At 39.5% G+C, this 18,904-nt stretch overlaps 1 protein-coding gene across 1 annotated transcript in view; it reads left to right on the plus strand.

The window, feature by feature from the left end:
* LOC122812165 (guanylate-binding protein 1-like) overlaps positions 1-18,904 on the plus strand; it is a 789,313-nt gene that overhangs the window by 95,067 nt on the left and 675,342 nt on the right. Inside the window, exon 3 of the mRNA XM_044084488.1 lies at positions 12,882-12,991. Within this exon, the coding sequence (XP_043940423.1) occupies positions 12,882-12,991 (110 nt within the window). The remainder of the gene's footprint in view (positions 1-12,881; positions 12,992-18,904) is intronic.

Raw genomic sequence — 18,904 nt, forward strand, 5'->3', positions numbered from 1 at the left:
TGTATTGCTGTACTGTCTGTAATAGCTGCACTACTGTTAGTTTGTTAGCATATATTGGGCTATAGTAGGGTAGGTATTTTTTTCCTGTACTTGTTGCTTATTATCACCCCATGACAGTGGAAGTGTAGAACTTCTACCACCTGATATTAGAGTATCAACAGACTCTGATGGTGGTGGCCAAACAGAGGCACAGATGGGGGTACAGAGCTTGAATCTGGTACTGAAGTTGACAATCCACCATCTCCTGTAATTCCATTGGACACAGCCAATATGCCTATGCCTACCCATTTTATTGCACCCTCAAATATTGGGCAGGTGGAGGGAGGGTGAGATGCTCTATCAGGGATATGTGGTTACTGTGGCTTCAGTGCCTGTTGACTCTGGCTGTAGCCAAAGTGTGGGTGAGGTGCTATACAGGAGAGTTGTTAGGGGTGCTTGGAGGAGGCTTTTTGTCCATCCTCCACCTGATGCAGGTGTCTTCCCCTGCCACTCAAAGTATGTTTAGAGCTGTCTTGGAGGCACAGGCACCTTCCCTTAGGTCCTCCAGGGTTGTAGATGTGGCACAGGTTACCTTGCATGACTGCCTCCACCATGTTGCCAGTTCAATGGATCTGATGAATGACATGTTGGAACAGACGGTGTCTGTAATGGAACATCTGCTGGGAGGGGGACGGAATCCTCTTGAGTGTATGTCAGCCACATCATCTGCTGTTGGCCAATGTGGCCGCACCTGATCATGCTCCCATAGTGGCACTACATCCACTACTGTCACTGGTTGGTTGAGGTGTTTACACAGTTTACCTCTGAAAGGTTGAAAATCAGCCTACCGAATGGCCCTTTGTGTGAACCGGAATGACAAAAATAGTCAGTCTGATCTGTACCGAAGTTCGAAAAATCAGCAACTCAAAAACCAGATTCGCTGATTTTCGAACTTCAATTCAAAATACATAGCGTAATGCAGGGGGGCAAACCCCCCTAAGCTCGCCACCCCCCTACTTTATTATTCTAACTTGGAGGTCGCACTACAGTGGGGAAAGGATCCACTTCCCTATCCCCACTATAGTGCACCCCGCACCAAAAATGTCGAATCTGCAATGAGCGAAGGTTACTGCGCATTCACTCATTGCACATTTGATGCATTTTGTTTTCGACCTTCCGAGAACTTAAAGTCCTTTCGGACTTTTGCATTTCACACATGTGCATTATGCACATGTAAAAGTAAACTGTTTACACCTAGATGTGGCAGGCCATGGGATTTTGATTCTTGGCATCCTCGTGAGGGGAGCTCATCCAGCAGACATCAGTCAAATTCGGGTAGCAGCAGTGCATCTGACTGTGGACATGCCAGTGCAACTCCTGGCAGAGCCAGTTCTCATGGTTTGGTATGAAAACAATGAACTGCCATCTCTACCATGCACAGCTCACACTTGTCCGACATACCAAGATGTAAAGCTAGCACAGAGCATGGCTGTGTTCATCCAGACACTCACACCAGCTTCACATGGAGGACTCATACAGACATACATACACACAACAGTTACATGGTTCAGCTGTGAAGCTTAAAGCTCATTTTGTCTCCTGGCCATTTGTTACTTTATCCTAATGTCTGCCTGCTTCTCTTTCTTAGACACGCTCGTCGACCTTTGGTGTCAGCCTAGGCTTCCTGCCCCCCCCTACACATATACACACACACACACACACACACACACACACACACACACACACACACACACACACACACACACACACACACACACAAAACACCCTGTGCAAGTGATATAACTGTGTCATATTCTTGTTTTCTATCTTTTAGATTCAAGGATACATAACATTTGTGTCTGATGCTCAGGTGCATAGCTGACTTAGTGCTTAGTATATTTGCATTTGTGATGTTAAATTGTAATTGTACCTTTGATTTATATTGGTCTTTGAACGTTAGACAGTTGATAGCATCAAATATTTTTTGAATCAGTATTGTTAATGATCTTGTGAGGATTGTAAAGTTTGAAACTAAAATGTGTCTCATTACTTTCTAACTTCTCTCTCTTTAATGGTTTTCCAATAGAAAAGTATCGTGCTAAAGTGAGGCCATTCAGTGTCCATCGGTTATTTTGAAAGGTATGACTGTGTGATTCTTTGATGCCTGAGGCCTACTACTTGATAATGGACACATGTAATTCACATAAGTTTTGGCTGCCACATGTTAAAGTAATTTCTGTACAAATCACCCACCTTTTACTTGCTTACAGTACCAAGTAACAACTTGCAAGAATGTGCCATTCATTTGTATTATTACATAATACACTCCAGGTTCCACACTTACCTTGTAAATCCACCAATTGCAACAGTTTAGTTCAGGGCTGACTCTGTCTGATGCTAGCAGTACACAGCCATTACATGGGTAGGTAAAGGTTGTCAGCACTGCCTGGCATCAATTTTAATATGTATGTGCATAGGAGGAAGGTTTCAGACCCTTAGATGATGAGTAAGCATGCTATACATTGCCTGTTTGCCAATGCGATGGCATACTGAGCATGCTTGCATCTATTTATACGCACAGCAGCTGTTGGTTCCCCCACTGACTCCTCACCTGTGTGTGGCTGTGATGACCTTGCCATTGGTGGTGAGATGTGTGCCCCGGTTCCCTATTAGAAGACCGAAGATGCACTCTTTCGATTGCGTCTTTGTTGAACTCAAAAGCCTGAAATGGCAAAATATCGAAGCAGCTTTTAAGTAAATTCTTTCCCTGGGAAAGAATTTGCTTGGCTGCTTTGTTACTTTGCCATTTTTGGCACTGTAGTGCGGTCTCGGAGTTGATATATTTAAGTAGGGGGGTGGGGGGGCAAAGCCCCCCACTTAATGTAATGTTTAAAGTGTTTTTTTGTTTTTTTTTTGTTAGAACAGCGACCCCCCCCCCCAGGAAAAAAATCACTGTTCTGACAGTTTGAAGTTTTCGCTTACATAGGGATCGATCAATCACTGTTTGCTTTTTTAAGTGTTCGGTGATCTAATATAGACCCCTGTGCCCCTTCCCCTTGTTGATCCTGCTGAAGCTGTTTCCTCAGGATGATGTTGTGTAGCATGGCACATGCAGTGAATATTTCAGTATGTGTACTTTGTACAGCGGGGCTTCCCCAGATGCATCTAGGTACCGGAACTGATGCATCTAGGTACCGGAACTGCAACATCAGCAGCCCAAATGCACACACTGTGATATTTCTGGTTTGAGCATGTACTTCATTATGGTGTTCTTCAGTGGGTGTTTGCACATTTTTGGAGGATTTCATCAGCCATGATTGCATTGCATAACTTGCATCCCCTAGTAAATGACACTGTGGAGTATACCTCCTAGCAATCATCTGATAGATTTGGGAGGTGTACCAGATATGTGAATTGTGGTAACTGCCTGGGTTTCCAGTATTCACATTCAAGATGATTCCCTTGACATTACACATGACTTTGCAGTTAATAGAGTGGAAGCCCTTTCTTTTTATGTAGTGCCTTTCCTGTTCCCTGGGTGGTGCCTTAATTTCTCTGTGTGCGCAATCAAATGCACCCAGTACTTCAGGGTGTTGTACTACAGGGTAGAACTCCTGCACATTTCTAGCCTTGTCCTCAGGAGTATGGGGAAATATATGTGGTCACTGGCCTGTTGGAGCATAGTATTCAGGAACTGATTGAGCATCCTGGATGCTGATGCCTGTGACACCCCCAGTATGTTCTCTGAAAGGTACCTGTAGCTTGGTCTCCACTGGTATGGCTTCTCCTCAGTTTGCCCTGGCTCTTAGTTGAGGATGACAGAGGTTGCAGAGTTCCTGTAGTGTGTCTTTATTCACCCTGTTGTGGTCTACAATTTCCATGTCATGTAGATTGTGATAAGTTAAACGGAGTCTGAAAACTCCTCCTTTTTGACCTTTGTCAGTTAGTGGCAGTAGCAGCATAGACTTCAGCCTACTGCACATACAGATGAAATAAAGCAACAGCAGCCCATAAAATTGTTTGTGTAGACTCTCTTCTCTGACTGTATTCCAATAGATTTTGGAATTCTTGGGAAAAACTAGCACTGAGTCTTTATGGTTGCTTTATTGCTTGTTGAATGGCTCCTCCATCTTGTATTGGTTGATTAGCACACAATTCAGCTGCATATGTTATAATTAGCATGCCATGGTGTTTACATAGTGTGCAGAGCCATGCAAACAAGGCAGAGCTGCTTTCTGAATCTAGAACAGTGCACTACCATATACGCTGTGCAACGCAATACCCCCACTGTGTAAATGGACTGTGTAGGCTTTATTGAAGCTGTCCAAATGAGTTACAGCTACACTACCTGTATCTATCTTTTTAAGATGTTGCTAAACATTAGTTCTGTTAAAATGCTTAATTATTAGACATATTTTTGCTGCTCTAATTTAATAAAAGATGGTGCAGTGGTGCAGTGGTATCATTGTTGCCTCACAGCAAGAGGTTCTTCAGTTTGATTCTCAGCTAGAGTGCTTTCTGTGTGGAGTATGCATGTTTCCCTGTGTTCGTGTGGGTTTTCTCTGGGTGCTTCGGTTACCTCCCACGTTTCAAAGACATTCTTCTGGGGCATTCCTCCCTGGGCATCCACTGAAAAGTGGCTTTGTTCCAAGTTGGACTTTCCTGGTACAAATGTTAAATAAATGAGTACCATTGTAATAAGTCAGTGGTAATAATGGCTAGGTATGAGAATTTTCTGTATGGAAAAAAGTACTGATTACACAAATAACCGCCAAACCATTATTATGCCACAGTCTTTTCTCCTGCCTTATGGTCATGAGGCACTGCAACTGATTACAGAGACCAGTTCTCCTAACAGGTATGTGAAAGACTGCTGATACTTTATCATCATTATTTTAGTGTGCTGAACAAATTCGTGTAACCAGCAGTCTCAGTTAAATGAAGCTTTGAGATGGAATAGTTGATACAGATCTCGTACATTTGCAAGTTTTTACAAACATATTTAATTAATAGGTTGTGGTAAGCAAAATGATCTTTCTACTCCTTTTAATTTAATTAATAAGTTGTGGTAAGCAAAATGATCTTTCTACTTCTTTTATTACAAAAACACAGAGCTATTCACTTCAAGAAGGTCATGGACCAGATTCAATAACATGTTCTGTATTCAAGAACATTCCTACCAATTTTTTTGTGCTTTATAATCACTCAGAAAGATTATACTAAGTGTACATGAAGTCTACACTTTGAGGTAAGCTTTATGAATCCCACTCAGTATTTAAAGCTGCAACAAAATCAGTAGGAAAACTAAAATTAGGAAGAAGGTGAGTTATGTTTATATTGTCTGTTCACTCAGAACAGTGTACACTTAGTGTAGGCTTTATTGAATCCCAGTTTAAGTGGTTATTAGCTGTGCCTTCAATAATTTTGTAGGTTCATAGGCACTTACTAGATTACTGATCTGTGAGGATCTTAAAACATCTAGCTTTATATTTCCATGGTAATTTTTAACCCTTATATTTTGCTTGCAAATAACCCAGAGATAGACTGTACAAGGGTGTGTTGGGACATTTACATGTTTCCCCATCTATGCGGGACAGAGTGCAAAAACGGGGGTGAATTTGTTATCTTGGTGCAGACTGAAGGATATGTGGTTGCACATTAGATCAGTGGTGGCCTGTTTTCATCTGTGATCTTGTGGAGAGGAAAGTTTGTGGTGCTGTGGTCTCTTTGTGACTAGAGTATTGTTTTGCAAAAAGGTGGTGGATTTAATTAGTGTTTGGGGAGGTGTATAGAAGGAAGAGGGGTGGGAGATGTGAACATACTAAATATTTTCGTAAACACACCATAAGTTGAAATGAACATTCAAACAAGTCAGCAGCCTCAGCGGAAGCAACATAGCATATTTACAGTGGTATAGGAAACATATAAATGAAATAATTTAAAATTTGATTATGTTGACTTTGTTTACAAAAAGCTATACTTATGTGTGCAGTGACTTGCTGCTCATGTAGGCAGTGAAATCCAGGTCCCAGTCATATACACACACACACACACACACACACACACACACACACACACACACACACACACACACACACACACACACACACACACCACAGTCCCTGAACCTGTTTCTCCCCTCCTGTGGTTAACCCCATCCCGTCTTACTTTACTGCCATTGCTTCATATATTTACAAGCCCATGGTGTCAAGTGTATTCCCCCACACCAATCTGCATTACACTGTCAGAGCCATTATGGCATTTTAAAGAGTGGTCTAGTGTTTTCTCATGTCCTCCATCATCCTTTTGAAGTGCGTGCAATTATGGCACTTATTGGTCTCTGCCTTAGGGCACTTTTTCCGTGATCCCTGGTGTCTAGTGTATTCCCCCTATCTCCATTCTAACATTAGAGCCACCACAACATGTAAAGCACCCTTGGTCTGTGTTGTATTCCTCCCTCCCACAGATCCCCATTGAATGTTGGTGCCATCGTGGCACTTAAAGTATTCCATGGTGTCTAGTGTATGCCTCCCCCTCCCAGTCCCCGTAGTAAAATTTGTGCTGGTATGTCACTTTGCACCTTTCTCTCTGGTGTCAGGTTGCTCCCCTCTTCCACCTGCTTTTGACGTTGGCACCATTATAGTGCTAACCCTGGTGTCTAGTGGTTTTTCCACACCACATTTGTGTTCAGTGGTTGAACACAGAATGTTGTCTGGGTCACTACCACGGCATGGTAGAGATGGCCATGCTGATATGCACAGCTAAGCAATTCCTTGAATTGCTTGGCTCTGTAGATGGCTTCCTGGTTATGGTTCCAGGAGGGAAGATTGGCATAATAGTTGGCATAATAGTTAAGGTCTTTACCTCACAGATACAGTGTGCAGGGTTTGATTCTGATATCTGATTATTGGCTGGGCTTATAATAGTCTGTAGACGGATAGCCTAGTATCCACCTATGACTCTGAATAAAAGAACATATGGTTAATTAGCATATGCCTCTTTCCTTGGATTGCCTCATTAGCATTCAGCATGGCTGTGGGACCAACCGTTCATGGTGCTGCATGTTTCTATGTTGAACTGTGCAGTACCATATAAGGTTGCTTGCTGAGTACCAAAATGCTACCATAATGTGTACACTGCTGTGTGCATGCTGCTATACCTTTCTGAATCCAGCCCAAAGTAAAAATATCATATAATCTTAGATATGCTATATAATAACATGTGGGTAGTGCTATAATGTCTGTTTCCAATACAGTATTTATATGCAGTATATAGGCCTGTGAACTTGCATTATATAAACTGTGTCTTTAAAATGTTAAAATTAAAAAAAAAATGGTTTAGTGTCTTCTACCATTTTGTAATATTTTTAATAGAGAGTACTAATATTTACAAATTAACTTACTGAAAAGATGAAAAAAAATGTTATCGAATGGTATAATTGTTTTGGTAGCATCATTCTTAAAGATACTAACAGTTTGATCTCATAATTTGGTCTTAAACAAGATGACAGGCTCAGTTTAAAGGAATAAGAATGCATGTGCAATAGTTATTTGCATTACATAATAATACTAGCCAAAATATACCTAAAATTCTTGAATAAATGTCAACTCAAATTCTAGACAAAGAATATAACTCATTTCTGCCATTTATAAAATACTTATTGAATACAAAAAAGAACTTAATTATAAAAACAGAATCTTATCTTTCATAATGAATATTATATCAGGCAATGATAAAAAAAACATGAAATGCCTCTCAAATACATTTTTGCAAAAAAAACTACACGCACAAATTCATACATAGTGCTTTTCTTACTCCTGTTAGGATTGAGAGAATGTTTGAGAATTCACATGTTGGAGATGCAAGACCAAAATTAAAGCTAATTGAAAGCATATCATGTTTGACTGTACCTATGTAAGGATATATTGAATAAATGTAAATGGTTTTGCACAAGCTTTAAGGACAGACAACTTTTCAATTCAGAAAAAGTTAATCCTTTTCAAAGCTTTTGCACCTAAACATCCAAAAACTGACCAGTTACATCTTCCGTGGTCTTTACTGGGTAGCTAGTAAAGTTATTACCAGGAATTGGAAGAAAGATACTAAGCCTCATTTCAAAAACCTTTATCGACTCATGAGAACAACGGTAATTAAAGATACTGATGTAAATGAATTAAGAACAAACAAGGAGACAACTGATACAACTCTTGGAAAAGTATGACACCAGTTTAACTCTCACCATTGTAGAAAGCTTAAATCTTAGTAAATCACATTTTATTATAAATAGCTTTCAGAAATGTGTATTAAAAATTGAACATTTATTTAAATGTCTTTCATTAAGCTCAGATGTTACAGGTATGAAAAGTATGTAATATATATAGTTCTATTTGTTTAGAAAAAATTTTACTTGAGAGTATTTTAATAGATAAAATGAATATAATAAAATTGAAATGTTTTAGATTAATACAGGGAATGACTGTTTGTTTATGCAACCAATAAAAATAATTAAGCAAAAAAAAAATGCAGTCCCCCATAATGAGCATCAGAACCACAACATATGACACAATATGCAAGCTAACAAGATAAAATAATTGGCCTGCATCCTGGATGATGCAATGTTGTTTGAGGGGCAAGTCCTTGTACACATAAAAATATGAAATATCTCGCAAGGTAGCTTTTACAGAATTAACTTTTTAACACCAGCCGCCAGAACAAACAAGATCATTTTAGGCAGACAAACAGTAACTTACCACTTTTACATGCAATATTTTGGCTAACTTTCAAAAAAGCACCTCACTGCTTTGAGTTGTATAATACTGACAAATTCCTATACTCTAATCCAAAATATCCATGTTCTTAGTTTGTTGAACTGTATTAGCCTGTATGAACTATCTTCCATCCCACATAACCCTTATCTAAATAGACAAAACCAGTAACTCCTAAGGTGATGCTGCTGCTGTATTCAGAAAATAGTGCCTTGTGAAGTTGCTAGCCTGGATACTATTGACTGCATTAGAGATCTTTTACTTTAAAGATAAGATTATATGCAAATGCTAAAAATACCACTAAATGGTCTTTTTTCATTTAAGTACAGCTTTGAACTAACCGTGCTTTCTACATAGATGTTGGCTAATTGATTCTTGCATTTAAATTAATTTTATATATAGCAGTATGTAACTTTACTTACCTTCAGGTACTGTCCTCCACAACCACATACTGCATAGCCCTATAACACTCCTAATAAGCCAGTCTTACTAGCATTACACTACTGTAGCTTTTTATCAAGTGTCAAACGCACAATATTCATTCTAGCATGATAACTCATTTCATCCATCTTCAATTATTAGTTCAAAGTAACCTTCTAATGAAACTTCAGGTATTTAATGTGTTCTTGCTCATCATTCACCCATCCCACATGTCACACTAGTATTAGTAACTGGCAAAATAAACAAGTACACAAGATCTATCAAACATTGTAGGATAAGCAACAGTTATTTTGCCCCACCTCAGGCTTCCTCCTACATGACACACCCTGACCTTGATATTCCTCAGTGTGGGTGAGAGTATTATGCAGACAGTTTCAGTGGTATTTTGTGTGGTTGCCTGCATCCTGGAAAAAAGCATTGTAAGTTATTTAGGTCTAACACCTCCCCTGGCTGAGGAAAAAGATGACTCCCATCTCCCAGGAGACCACAGTGCCTTCCTTGATGAGAATGCACATGTACTTGCAATGGAAGCTACCCCTGAGGCAGCTTAGTGGCATGAGCCACCTGCCCCTTGGATAGTTTCTTGCAGTGCCTCCCCTCTGTTGAGGGATTGTGACTTTGAATGACTGCACTGTCCACTTCCTCTGCCAGCTACATCAAGCACATGAGCTGCTAATTGATCTTGGGGTCATCTGGGCTCTATCAAGGACCTTATTGTTTAAGTCTGCAGAGCTGGCAAGAGTGCTATATCAGTTTTATATAGTTAATGTAGTTTATTGGTAGTAGAAGGCCCTGTGAATTGTAGCAATATGCTATAGCATTAGCAGTAGCATCATGGGGACAAAACTCTGGTTACCAACAATGGTGTTATTGGAGTGTATGAAGTTTAGATGAAGAAAGAGAACTGTTGTATTACATACTGGAGATATGCTTATTTGTTATAGGCCAGAATTAACATGACCCTTAAAGGCAGTTAGCTTAGTATTCACCTATACACTTATGAAAGAGTCATTAAAAACAAGTTTAATTCTGTTGAGGTACAGTAGAGCTAACAGCAAACCTCTCTCTTAAGGCAGTTATGTGAAAACTAGAAATTATTGGTCCCAAACCTTAGGTTATTCCAGGCTGACAGCTCAGGAAGTACTCCACATTTATGCATCATGGTGGAGGAAATGATTAAAGTGTTAATACATTTGAGTTTTGAGGAGGAGAAAAGAGCAGTGCAGGTTTCAGAATTCTTGGACCAGTCCAATATAGGTTATACATCTGTTCTTGGCAAGCATACAAGATCTTTTGGAAAATATTAATGCTCATGCTATTCAAGAACAAACGCAAAGATTATGAATTTGATAAGTTAAATGTTTCATTAATATTGCTTAGAGTTGTTTGTGATATTTGGAATTACCAGATTACAGGCAGATTGTTTCAAGAAATGTACACGTTGACCAAAGCAGCAGATATGCAGAGTGAGTGAGGTTACTTCAACACAAGTTAAATAGGTAAAGGAAGAGTTTGAAGTTTGTAAAATTGCATGTGAAAGAAAAGTCAGTCAAAATGAAGCACAACTGTGAATAGGGTTTCTGATACATTTTTAATAAGGTTTGCTTATGTATGTGCTCTGGATCAGTTATGTAGGAGTTGTAGCAAAATAAATTATTTTACTGAAGTGGATAAAATGTGAGAAATTACTTTTATAGTTGAAATCTCTGAATGTGGTGGAATGCAGATGAAATGTTCGGCTTTGACCTACCACATATATTCAAAAGCTTTATTTCTGGATATAGTAAGTAAAGACTGTAAAATTCAGTCACCGGAAACACAGTCCACCAAAACCAAAAGAACTTAAAACTGAAATACTGGTCTGAAGAAGTTTTGCATATAGCAGAACAAAAGCGCTTATCTTGTGGCTTCTATTTATTAAAATGTTTCAGTTTTAAGTTCTTTTGGTGTCAGTGGACTCTTGGCTGTTTCCGGTGACCGTTTTGTTTCTAAGTAAGGAAAAGAATGCAGAGTGTACAGTTGCACAAAACTGAGAATTTGAAGCAGGAGGATAAGTTGGACATCTAGACAGTGAAACTCAAGATCAAGTGTGGTTCTTAATGCAGGAAATTGTGTCTTTAGTGCAGGGTAATGTCTGCTCAAACATTCAAAGCACTTACAGTGAAAGAAAATAATCTGAACTCTTCCATGTGTCGTTTTGCTTTTTTGTGGCAGCATTATGTCAGAATTGCTTACATGAAAATCTTATGAAAACAAAATATAAGATTTAGCTCTAGGTAGGTGTAATAACAGATTCCTTCTGTATTGGGCTGTTTGACTTACCAGAAGGTCAGTATGGAGCAATAAAAAATATGGTATGCATTTAAAGGATGATAATTTTTTTCGCAGCAATAAATATTTGTATTCAGATAGATTTTGTCATGTTGCAAGACATTTTCCAAAGAAATTTACAGTAATAGTGAAAGGCAAACATCAAGCAAGTTTCCCAGAAAGAAAAGGATGAGTGTGATTATGAAACAGACTGAACCTGCTATCTTCGTGAATTCTACTGATGAGTAGTAAGGAAGTAAACTTGGATCTTAGGAAGATTTCTGTTTTAAACTAATCAAATAGTTTTGCTCTTTCTTTTTTATAAGTTTTTTGACCTTTACATCTACTGATCATAAGCTTTTCTCTATCAGGCTTGACCTCATTTGTTGCTCCATACTAATGATCACAAGCATGAAGATGAGAACCATCTGGAGAGACCATCATCCAGACAACCATTAGAATGATTTGTGCCTTTTCTGGCATTCTGGCAATTAGGCTCATCTGTTATGGCCCTAACCTCTCCCCTGAACAAAGTGTGAGTAACCCACATTGCTGTGGGGCCAGTAAACTTTCCATATACAGGTACATGCTTTCATGCACCCTTTCTTGAAGGCTATTATGTAAATTGTTGTTGAGCTGAATGCATGCTCCATGGTTGCTCTGTGCTTTGCTCCCCCTTCTTTGAGCTAGGGCTTGGTGTAATGGTTAGGGTGTTTACCTCCCCGTGACAAGGTACAGGGTTTGATTCTCACTTTTAAAAGAGAAATTGGCTAGGTGTAAAATGGCCCACAACGGTAGCTACCAAAGTACTTACCTATGAACCCAGGCCATTGCTTTATACTATATATATATATATATATATATATATATATATATATATATATATATATATATATATATATAGAGGTATATTATTTCATGTTTTTATTGTCTGTAATGTACCGTTTTTTTTTTTTTTTTTTTAATCCTGATGAATTCCCCTAATAGTGGGAGTACATTACGGGTTATGTGATTTATCATGGAGAAGCTGTGACATTGTTTTTTTTTTCCTGTACGGAAATCCTCCCACCCTTCTATTGGTGAGAAATGTTTTACATCACTTTTTTGCCAGTTAAACCTGTACTGTATGGTATAACCACTTCCCTTTAAATAATTCTGTGAGCCCTGCCAGTAACAATATTAACACGCGCAATCTCAGACATTGATTGGTAAGCAGGATGCAGTACAGAAAACACTTTATTCTAGCATTGCAGTTTTTTTGTTTTTGCAATAACTGCTTTTTTGTAGCTCACCATGATGTTATTGCATTTCAGTCTGTTCTTGTATTGTTTTACTCCCAAAAGTATTTCTAAAATAATGTTTGCTTTTTGTTTATTTTTACTGCAGGGCAGCAAAGATCATGACTGCTGGATTTTTGTCCTGAGCATTCTGCTTAGTAGCATACTGATTTTCAACACACAGAGCACCATAAGTCATGAAGGATTTGAACAGCTACAGTATCCTTTCTGCTCCTTGAATGATTCAGTTATTTGCTGCCTCTGCTTAATTTTTAAGACTAGAAATTAATTTAACACCTAGTAAAACTGATTTTTTATGGAAGTTAGGTTTCTTCTGTAAAGACAATTGTCACTGAAGACAATATAATCAAGTCTTCTTAGTCCAAAACAAAGAAAATGAAAACCCATTTCAGTGAAATACAGATTCATTGCAAATACACAGAAAAACTGCAAACCGTTATTCATAGTATTTCTTTTGGGAGGCAGAGTTCATCACCCCTATATGTAGGGCAGAAATGCATAACACACCCCTAACTGCAATTGTATTAGAGCCAGCGAGACCCCGAAAGTCTATTTATAACAACCCCACTAGCATGCAGTACTACAACAATTACATTTGTCTGTCTGACATTCCATTCACTGTAATGTCTGCACAGTTTAGAGCTTGCCAAAAGGACTTGACCAAACGTATTTCAATTTAAACTGTCCTCAAACGGATTTACCTCATTTAATTGAAATCTCATATTATCGAATCTCACTTTGTCGACACTCAGAATATTGAACTCCAACTTCATTGAGTCAGCGGCACAGTGAAGATCTACGCAGGGTAAGTAACCACATACCCAAAAAGAAACAAAACCCAACCGCACCATTCCTAACCCACCCAGGTCGGGGGGCTACTCCCCCACAACCCCCCTAACTAAGTATACCTACTCCAAGATTGTACTATAGTTGGGAAAAGGGCAAAGTTCACTATCTTGCACAACAGGTTACTTACCCTGGGAAGATCTGTGTTGTTCCACTGCTTCGATGAAGTGGAAGTTTGATTATTTTGAGTGTCGACAAAGTGAGATTCAATAATATGGGATTTTGATGAAGTCAGGTAGACCCCCTCAAACAGCTAACCTACTCCTTATTTCTGCATTGAGCGTCTTTGGACATGTAGTGCATATGAATGAGAAATTGCCACATTTAAAGGTACAGGACTGTTAGTCACAGAATTTATCCATTATTCAAAGATAATGTTAAAATATACTTAATAACTTTGCAGTATAATAAGGACATTAATTTTGAATTTAAGTCTGGATCCAGTGCGTCAACAATGAGTACACTTCATGTTGTGGATATTTGTTATACTGTCAAACAGGGGGAAAAGACTACTTTCAGTATTAAAAATGTGGTGATGTATGTGGTTATCTGTTGTACCCATGCAGTCATATATTCCGGATGTTGTAATATAGGGTGTATGGGGATGGGAGGAGGCAGAAAATGGATGACTACTAGTACTAAACTTCTTCACCATAAACCAATAAGCTTTGATGAAGGTCTTATTTTTCTTAGCTGTCAGTGCCATCAGCTCTGTCTGCTGATCACTGCTGTCTGTATAGTCTTTCCTTCCTCTTCATTCCCCCCCATGGGATAACAATCAGAGGTGACAGAGGTAGCTTGCTTAATGCTGCAAAAAGGGATTTTACTTGGTAGCCCTATTTTCCTCCATGGGTTCCCTGTGTAATTGCTTTGTCAGCCATGCAAATTCTGCATTGGGGATGGCCCTTTCTTCTGCAAGATCATCCCTCCTGGATGCTTCGCTGCTCTGCTGACCTAGACAGTACTCTACAGTCTATGGCCTCCATTACAGAGTTCTCTTGAGGGTGGTTCCCTTTTGGAACCCAGCCTCACTCCCGCCATCCAGGATGAGGGCAAACAGGCATTGTCTTTAATTCCCCCTGTTGATTTCCATGCCTGTATTTAAACTTTAACATTAGCAGCAGAGGTGGATATCCTACTGTTTGCAGACTGGTTCACAAACTAGTGGAGAAGGTCCAAAAATGGTCAGACTTCCAGCGCATGTATGTTGTTTTTATTGTTTTTTTTAAACAGGAAACATATTTCTTGATTTATCACTTATGATGTACACAATCATGCATTTCTATAAATGAAAACAAACCATTTTGACATATTTTCAGTTGCAAACATTAAACATCACTGATAACCTTCTGTACAGTCATTGTCAGGCAAATATATTACATAGCCTATTCATTTCCTGCCTTCCCTTAAACCCCATTTCTTCCTCCATAATATTATTCTGCATATATTGTTCCACTACAGGTTATGTATGTTGTGAGTTTCTTGCATTCGTGTAGCATTGTGCAGTGAATGTCTGGTAATAACTTTATTAATTCAGTGCCTTTATCAGTCATTGGAACAAACCCCAGCCCCTGCCTCTTAGCAAGCATCAGCTGTAGCTGAATCCAGTTTAAGGGTAGACTTGGACATGAGTTTTAGCTATTGATCATAAAGGATATCTGTAAGAAACTCCTGTGTATTTACTTCAATAATCAGTTTGTTCCATCTGGTCAGAATTTGTATAGAGTAGAGACCTGAGGACTGAAGCTGTAGCTGCAATTGAAGTACATTCCTGCAAAAGAGTAACAAGAAAGAAAATATAAAGAAATATAAGCTGAGAGACAAAATCACTAATCACACACGGATAACTATCAGAATGCTAAATGTTATCAGCAAGTTATCATTTAGTGGAATGAACTGAACGGTTAGCTGACATAAACATAGTAATGCAGGTAGGTATAGAGTATTTTGAAGAGGCAGTTCCTCAGACAGGACCCAGGAAGTTAGAGTTGGAGAGTCCTCCTGAGGCAAGCCACCAGTGGAGTCCCTCAGGCATCAGTCTGGAGGCCACTCCTTTTTGGCATCTACTTCACTGAAGTCAAGGCCAATGCCAGGGCCTCTGGCTGACCAAATTTGCAGAATATTGCATATTAGGAGCAGTCGTAGGATCCCCCAGAGACACTAATATTCTTTAGGAATGGCTGACACAGACACATAATTGGTGTCACAACCATGGGTGCCATAATAGTATCCTTTGGAGGTCATCCTCTCCTGCTAACTATCATACTGACAAAACAGTATTCGACATACATAGATAGTAATCTAGCCTTTGACCATTATGTGTCTACAGTAGTAAGAAAATCAATCTATATTGCATAACTTGTATACAAAGGTATAGCATCTAGGTCCAAGGAGGTCATTGTTCCACTGTATCCGGTATTCATCAGACCGATCATTGAGTACAGTGTCCCCGTTACATGTGCCTAATGAGGCACATCCAGCAATTGGAATGTCCACAGAGGTTCCTCACTAAAAGAATACAGGGAATAAGAAACCTGTCCTATGCAGACTTGCCTCAAAGCCCGTCCCCTGTATTCTGTCTTCTACAAAGTTTTGAGGGGAGAACTATGCCTGGTATACAAGGCATTGTCAGACCCCACTGTCTCCTGAATATCCACAAAACAAATGGCCTCTAGAATTAACTGTACTAAAGACTTAAACCTTGCTTTGGGGTGTCATCCATGCACTCTGACTGTTAGACAGCTCAAATGGTCTGTTTAGACACAGCTTGTCCCTTCTTCCTATCTTCAAAAGAAGTGAACAATTGATCAAGGATCTAAAAGATTCTGTTCTTTCAAGTTGGTGCCTAGGTTGTCTGTGGACATCGAAGGTATGGAATATCCTTTCTCCCTCTTGTGAGTTTGGGAAAGAAAACAGGGAAATGGCTAGTTTGACTTTAAGTAAACTCAGACACCACTTCAGGTATAAAAGAAAGATTAGTTCTCAAAGAAAACCTGTCTCTGTGAAAAGTGAGATATGAATGATTTCTGTAAGAGCTCGCAACTCAGATAAACCTCTTGCAGAGGTCAGAGCAATCAGTAAAATAGCCATCCATGTTAAGAACCTCAAGTCAGCCTCATTAGCTTGATCAAATGATGTTAGCTTTTCTAACACAAAATTAAGATCCCAAGGAGTAGCCACCATTTTTCTTGAAGGCCTGTTATGCAAAACCCTTTTCAAAAACATTTTTAACATGAGAATGCCTTGAAAAAGGGGAATCCATGGGCAGACATGCTGAAATGGCTGACAAAGGAACCTTGATGAAGGGCTAAGAAAGGCCATAGGATAGTAACTCACACAAATATTGTAAAACCATAGAAACACTAACCCTGAAAGAGTGCTGGTTATATTGTTGTCACCAACTAGAAAACTTTTTCCATTTGCTAACATAAGATTTTCTATTAGCAAACTTTCTTTTATCCATTAATACCTGCTGGACAGTCTCAGTAAACAGGTGCCTAATGGGAATTAAGACCCTAGCATGCAGGCAGTCAGTCAAAGTTGATTGAGATCAGGGTGTATCAAATGTGTCTCCTTTGACCCATCAAAATTGCATTTAACCGAAGCTCACTTACCCGATCCCAATTCTTCAAAACTTCAGTTATCCAAAAGCACAGACTGCCGAAATCCTTTCCCTGTGAAAGGAACCACTTGGCCACCATGGTGAACTTTGCCCTTTCTTCAATGTAGTGCGATCTTGGAGTTGGAATATTTAAATGGGGGGGTATAAAGGGGGAGTGTAGGAGGCAAAGCCCCCCGACTTTGAGTTCAGTTTTGGTCTGTGTAGGTTTTTTCTCATGGTGGCCAAGTGGTTCCTTTCACAGGGAAAGGATTTCAGCAGTCCATGCTTCCTGTGAAAGGAGACACTTGGCCACCATGGTGAACTTTGCCCTTTCTTCAGTGTAGTGCGATCTCGGTGTTGGAATATTTGAGTGGGGGGTGAATCCCCCCACTTTGTTGGGTTTAGTTTTGGTCCATATAGGTATTTTCCCATGGTGGCCAAGTGGTTCCTTTCACAGGGAGAGGATTTCAGCAGTTCATGCTTTCGAATAACTGAAGTTTTGAAGAACTGGGATCAGGAAGGTGAGCTTCGGTTAAAAGTAATTTTGATGGGTTAAAGGGTTGCCTGTGCCAGAAGGGAATTACCACAGTAATCTTGGGGAGGGGTTCCTTCTGAATCTTCAGAAGTACCGAGGATATCAGTGGAAAGGGTGGAAAAGTGTACAGGAAGACTCCTACCCAAGCAAAGGAAAAGGCATCTGTCTTCCAGGCCTTGTTGCATGGAGTACTGGAGCAGAATTTTACCAGCTGATTGTTCAGAGAGGAGGCAAAGAGGTCTACTTGAGAAACTCCCCACAGATGGATCAAATCTTGGAAGACCCTGTGACACTCCACCACTGGCGCAGTAATCAAGGAGCCTCAATCCTCACCACTAGCACCGGTGGTGGACGTACATTGGGAAGATGACAGGTACTCACACAATATTTCCAGATGCAGCTTTCTGCACCAAGTGCAATTTCCCTTAATAGCACACAGAGACCACAGTTAGTCTGCAGTTGATTTCTCCCTCTTTCTCCAGATTCCCAGTAAGACTCCTCACTGGCACAGCTATAAGGTTGAGATCTCCGCTAAGTGGCTAAGCCAAGCCCTCCAGCACCCTCTCTGTTCAACCAGTGCTTTGTGTCCCTGCCCAAGTAGCTGAGACACACACACACACACCTGGGAAAGGCTGGCACAGATTTGCTAGCTATGCACCCTTTTGCCAAGACTGTAAGTTAGTTATCACTGCCACCAGCCATGTCCTTATCAGCAACTTTAAGGCCCTTAACAAAGGGTGTACAATCTTACTGTGTAATATTGCCATCGGTACAAATAGTAGTTTGATCAAGAGCAAGGTTATTAGGAGTGGTCGACGGTGTCAACAAATAAATATGCAAGTACTGTCAGAACTTAAATGTGTCTCACAAATATCAACCACAATGAAAGGTTTAAATATATTTAATAATAAATAATAAAAGAACAAGGAAATAGTATATAATCACTGTAACATCAGAGTTCAAAATCACAGGAAATATTTAAAACAACATTGCAGGACAGTCTCAAAGAAAAACATCTAAATTAAACTTTGCTATATTCCTGACCTGTATCTAGAGAATTGCTATATCCTAGTTTACTTAAAGAGCAAGCAAGACGGATGTGATGAGTGGATCTTCTTGTCAGATCAAA

This window comes from Protopterus annectens, chromosome 9.part0, assembly GCF_019279795.1.
Source record: "Protopterus annectens isolate FY-2018-M chromosome 9.part0, PAN1.0, whole genome shotgun sequence".
NCBI classification, from domain to species: Eukaryota; Metazoa; Chordata; order Ceratodontiformes; family Protopteridae; genus Protopterus; species Protopterus annectens.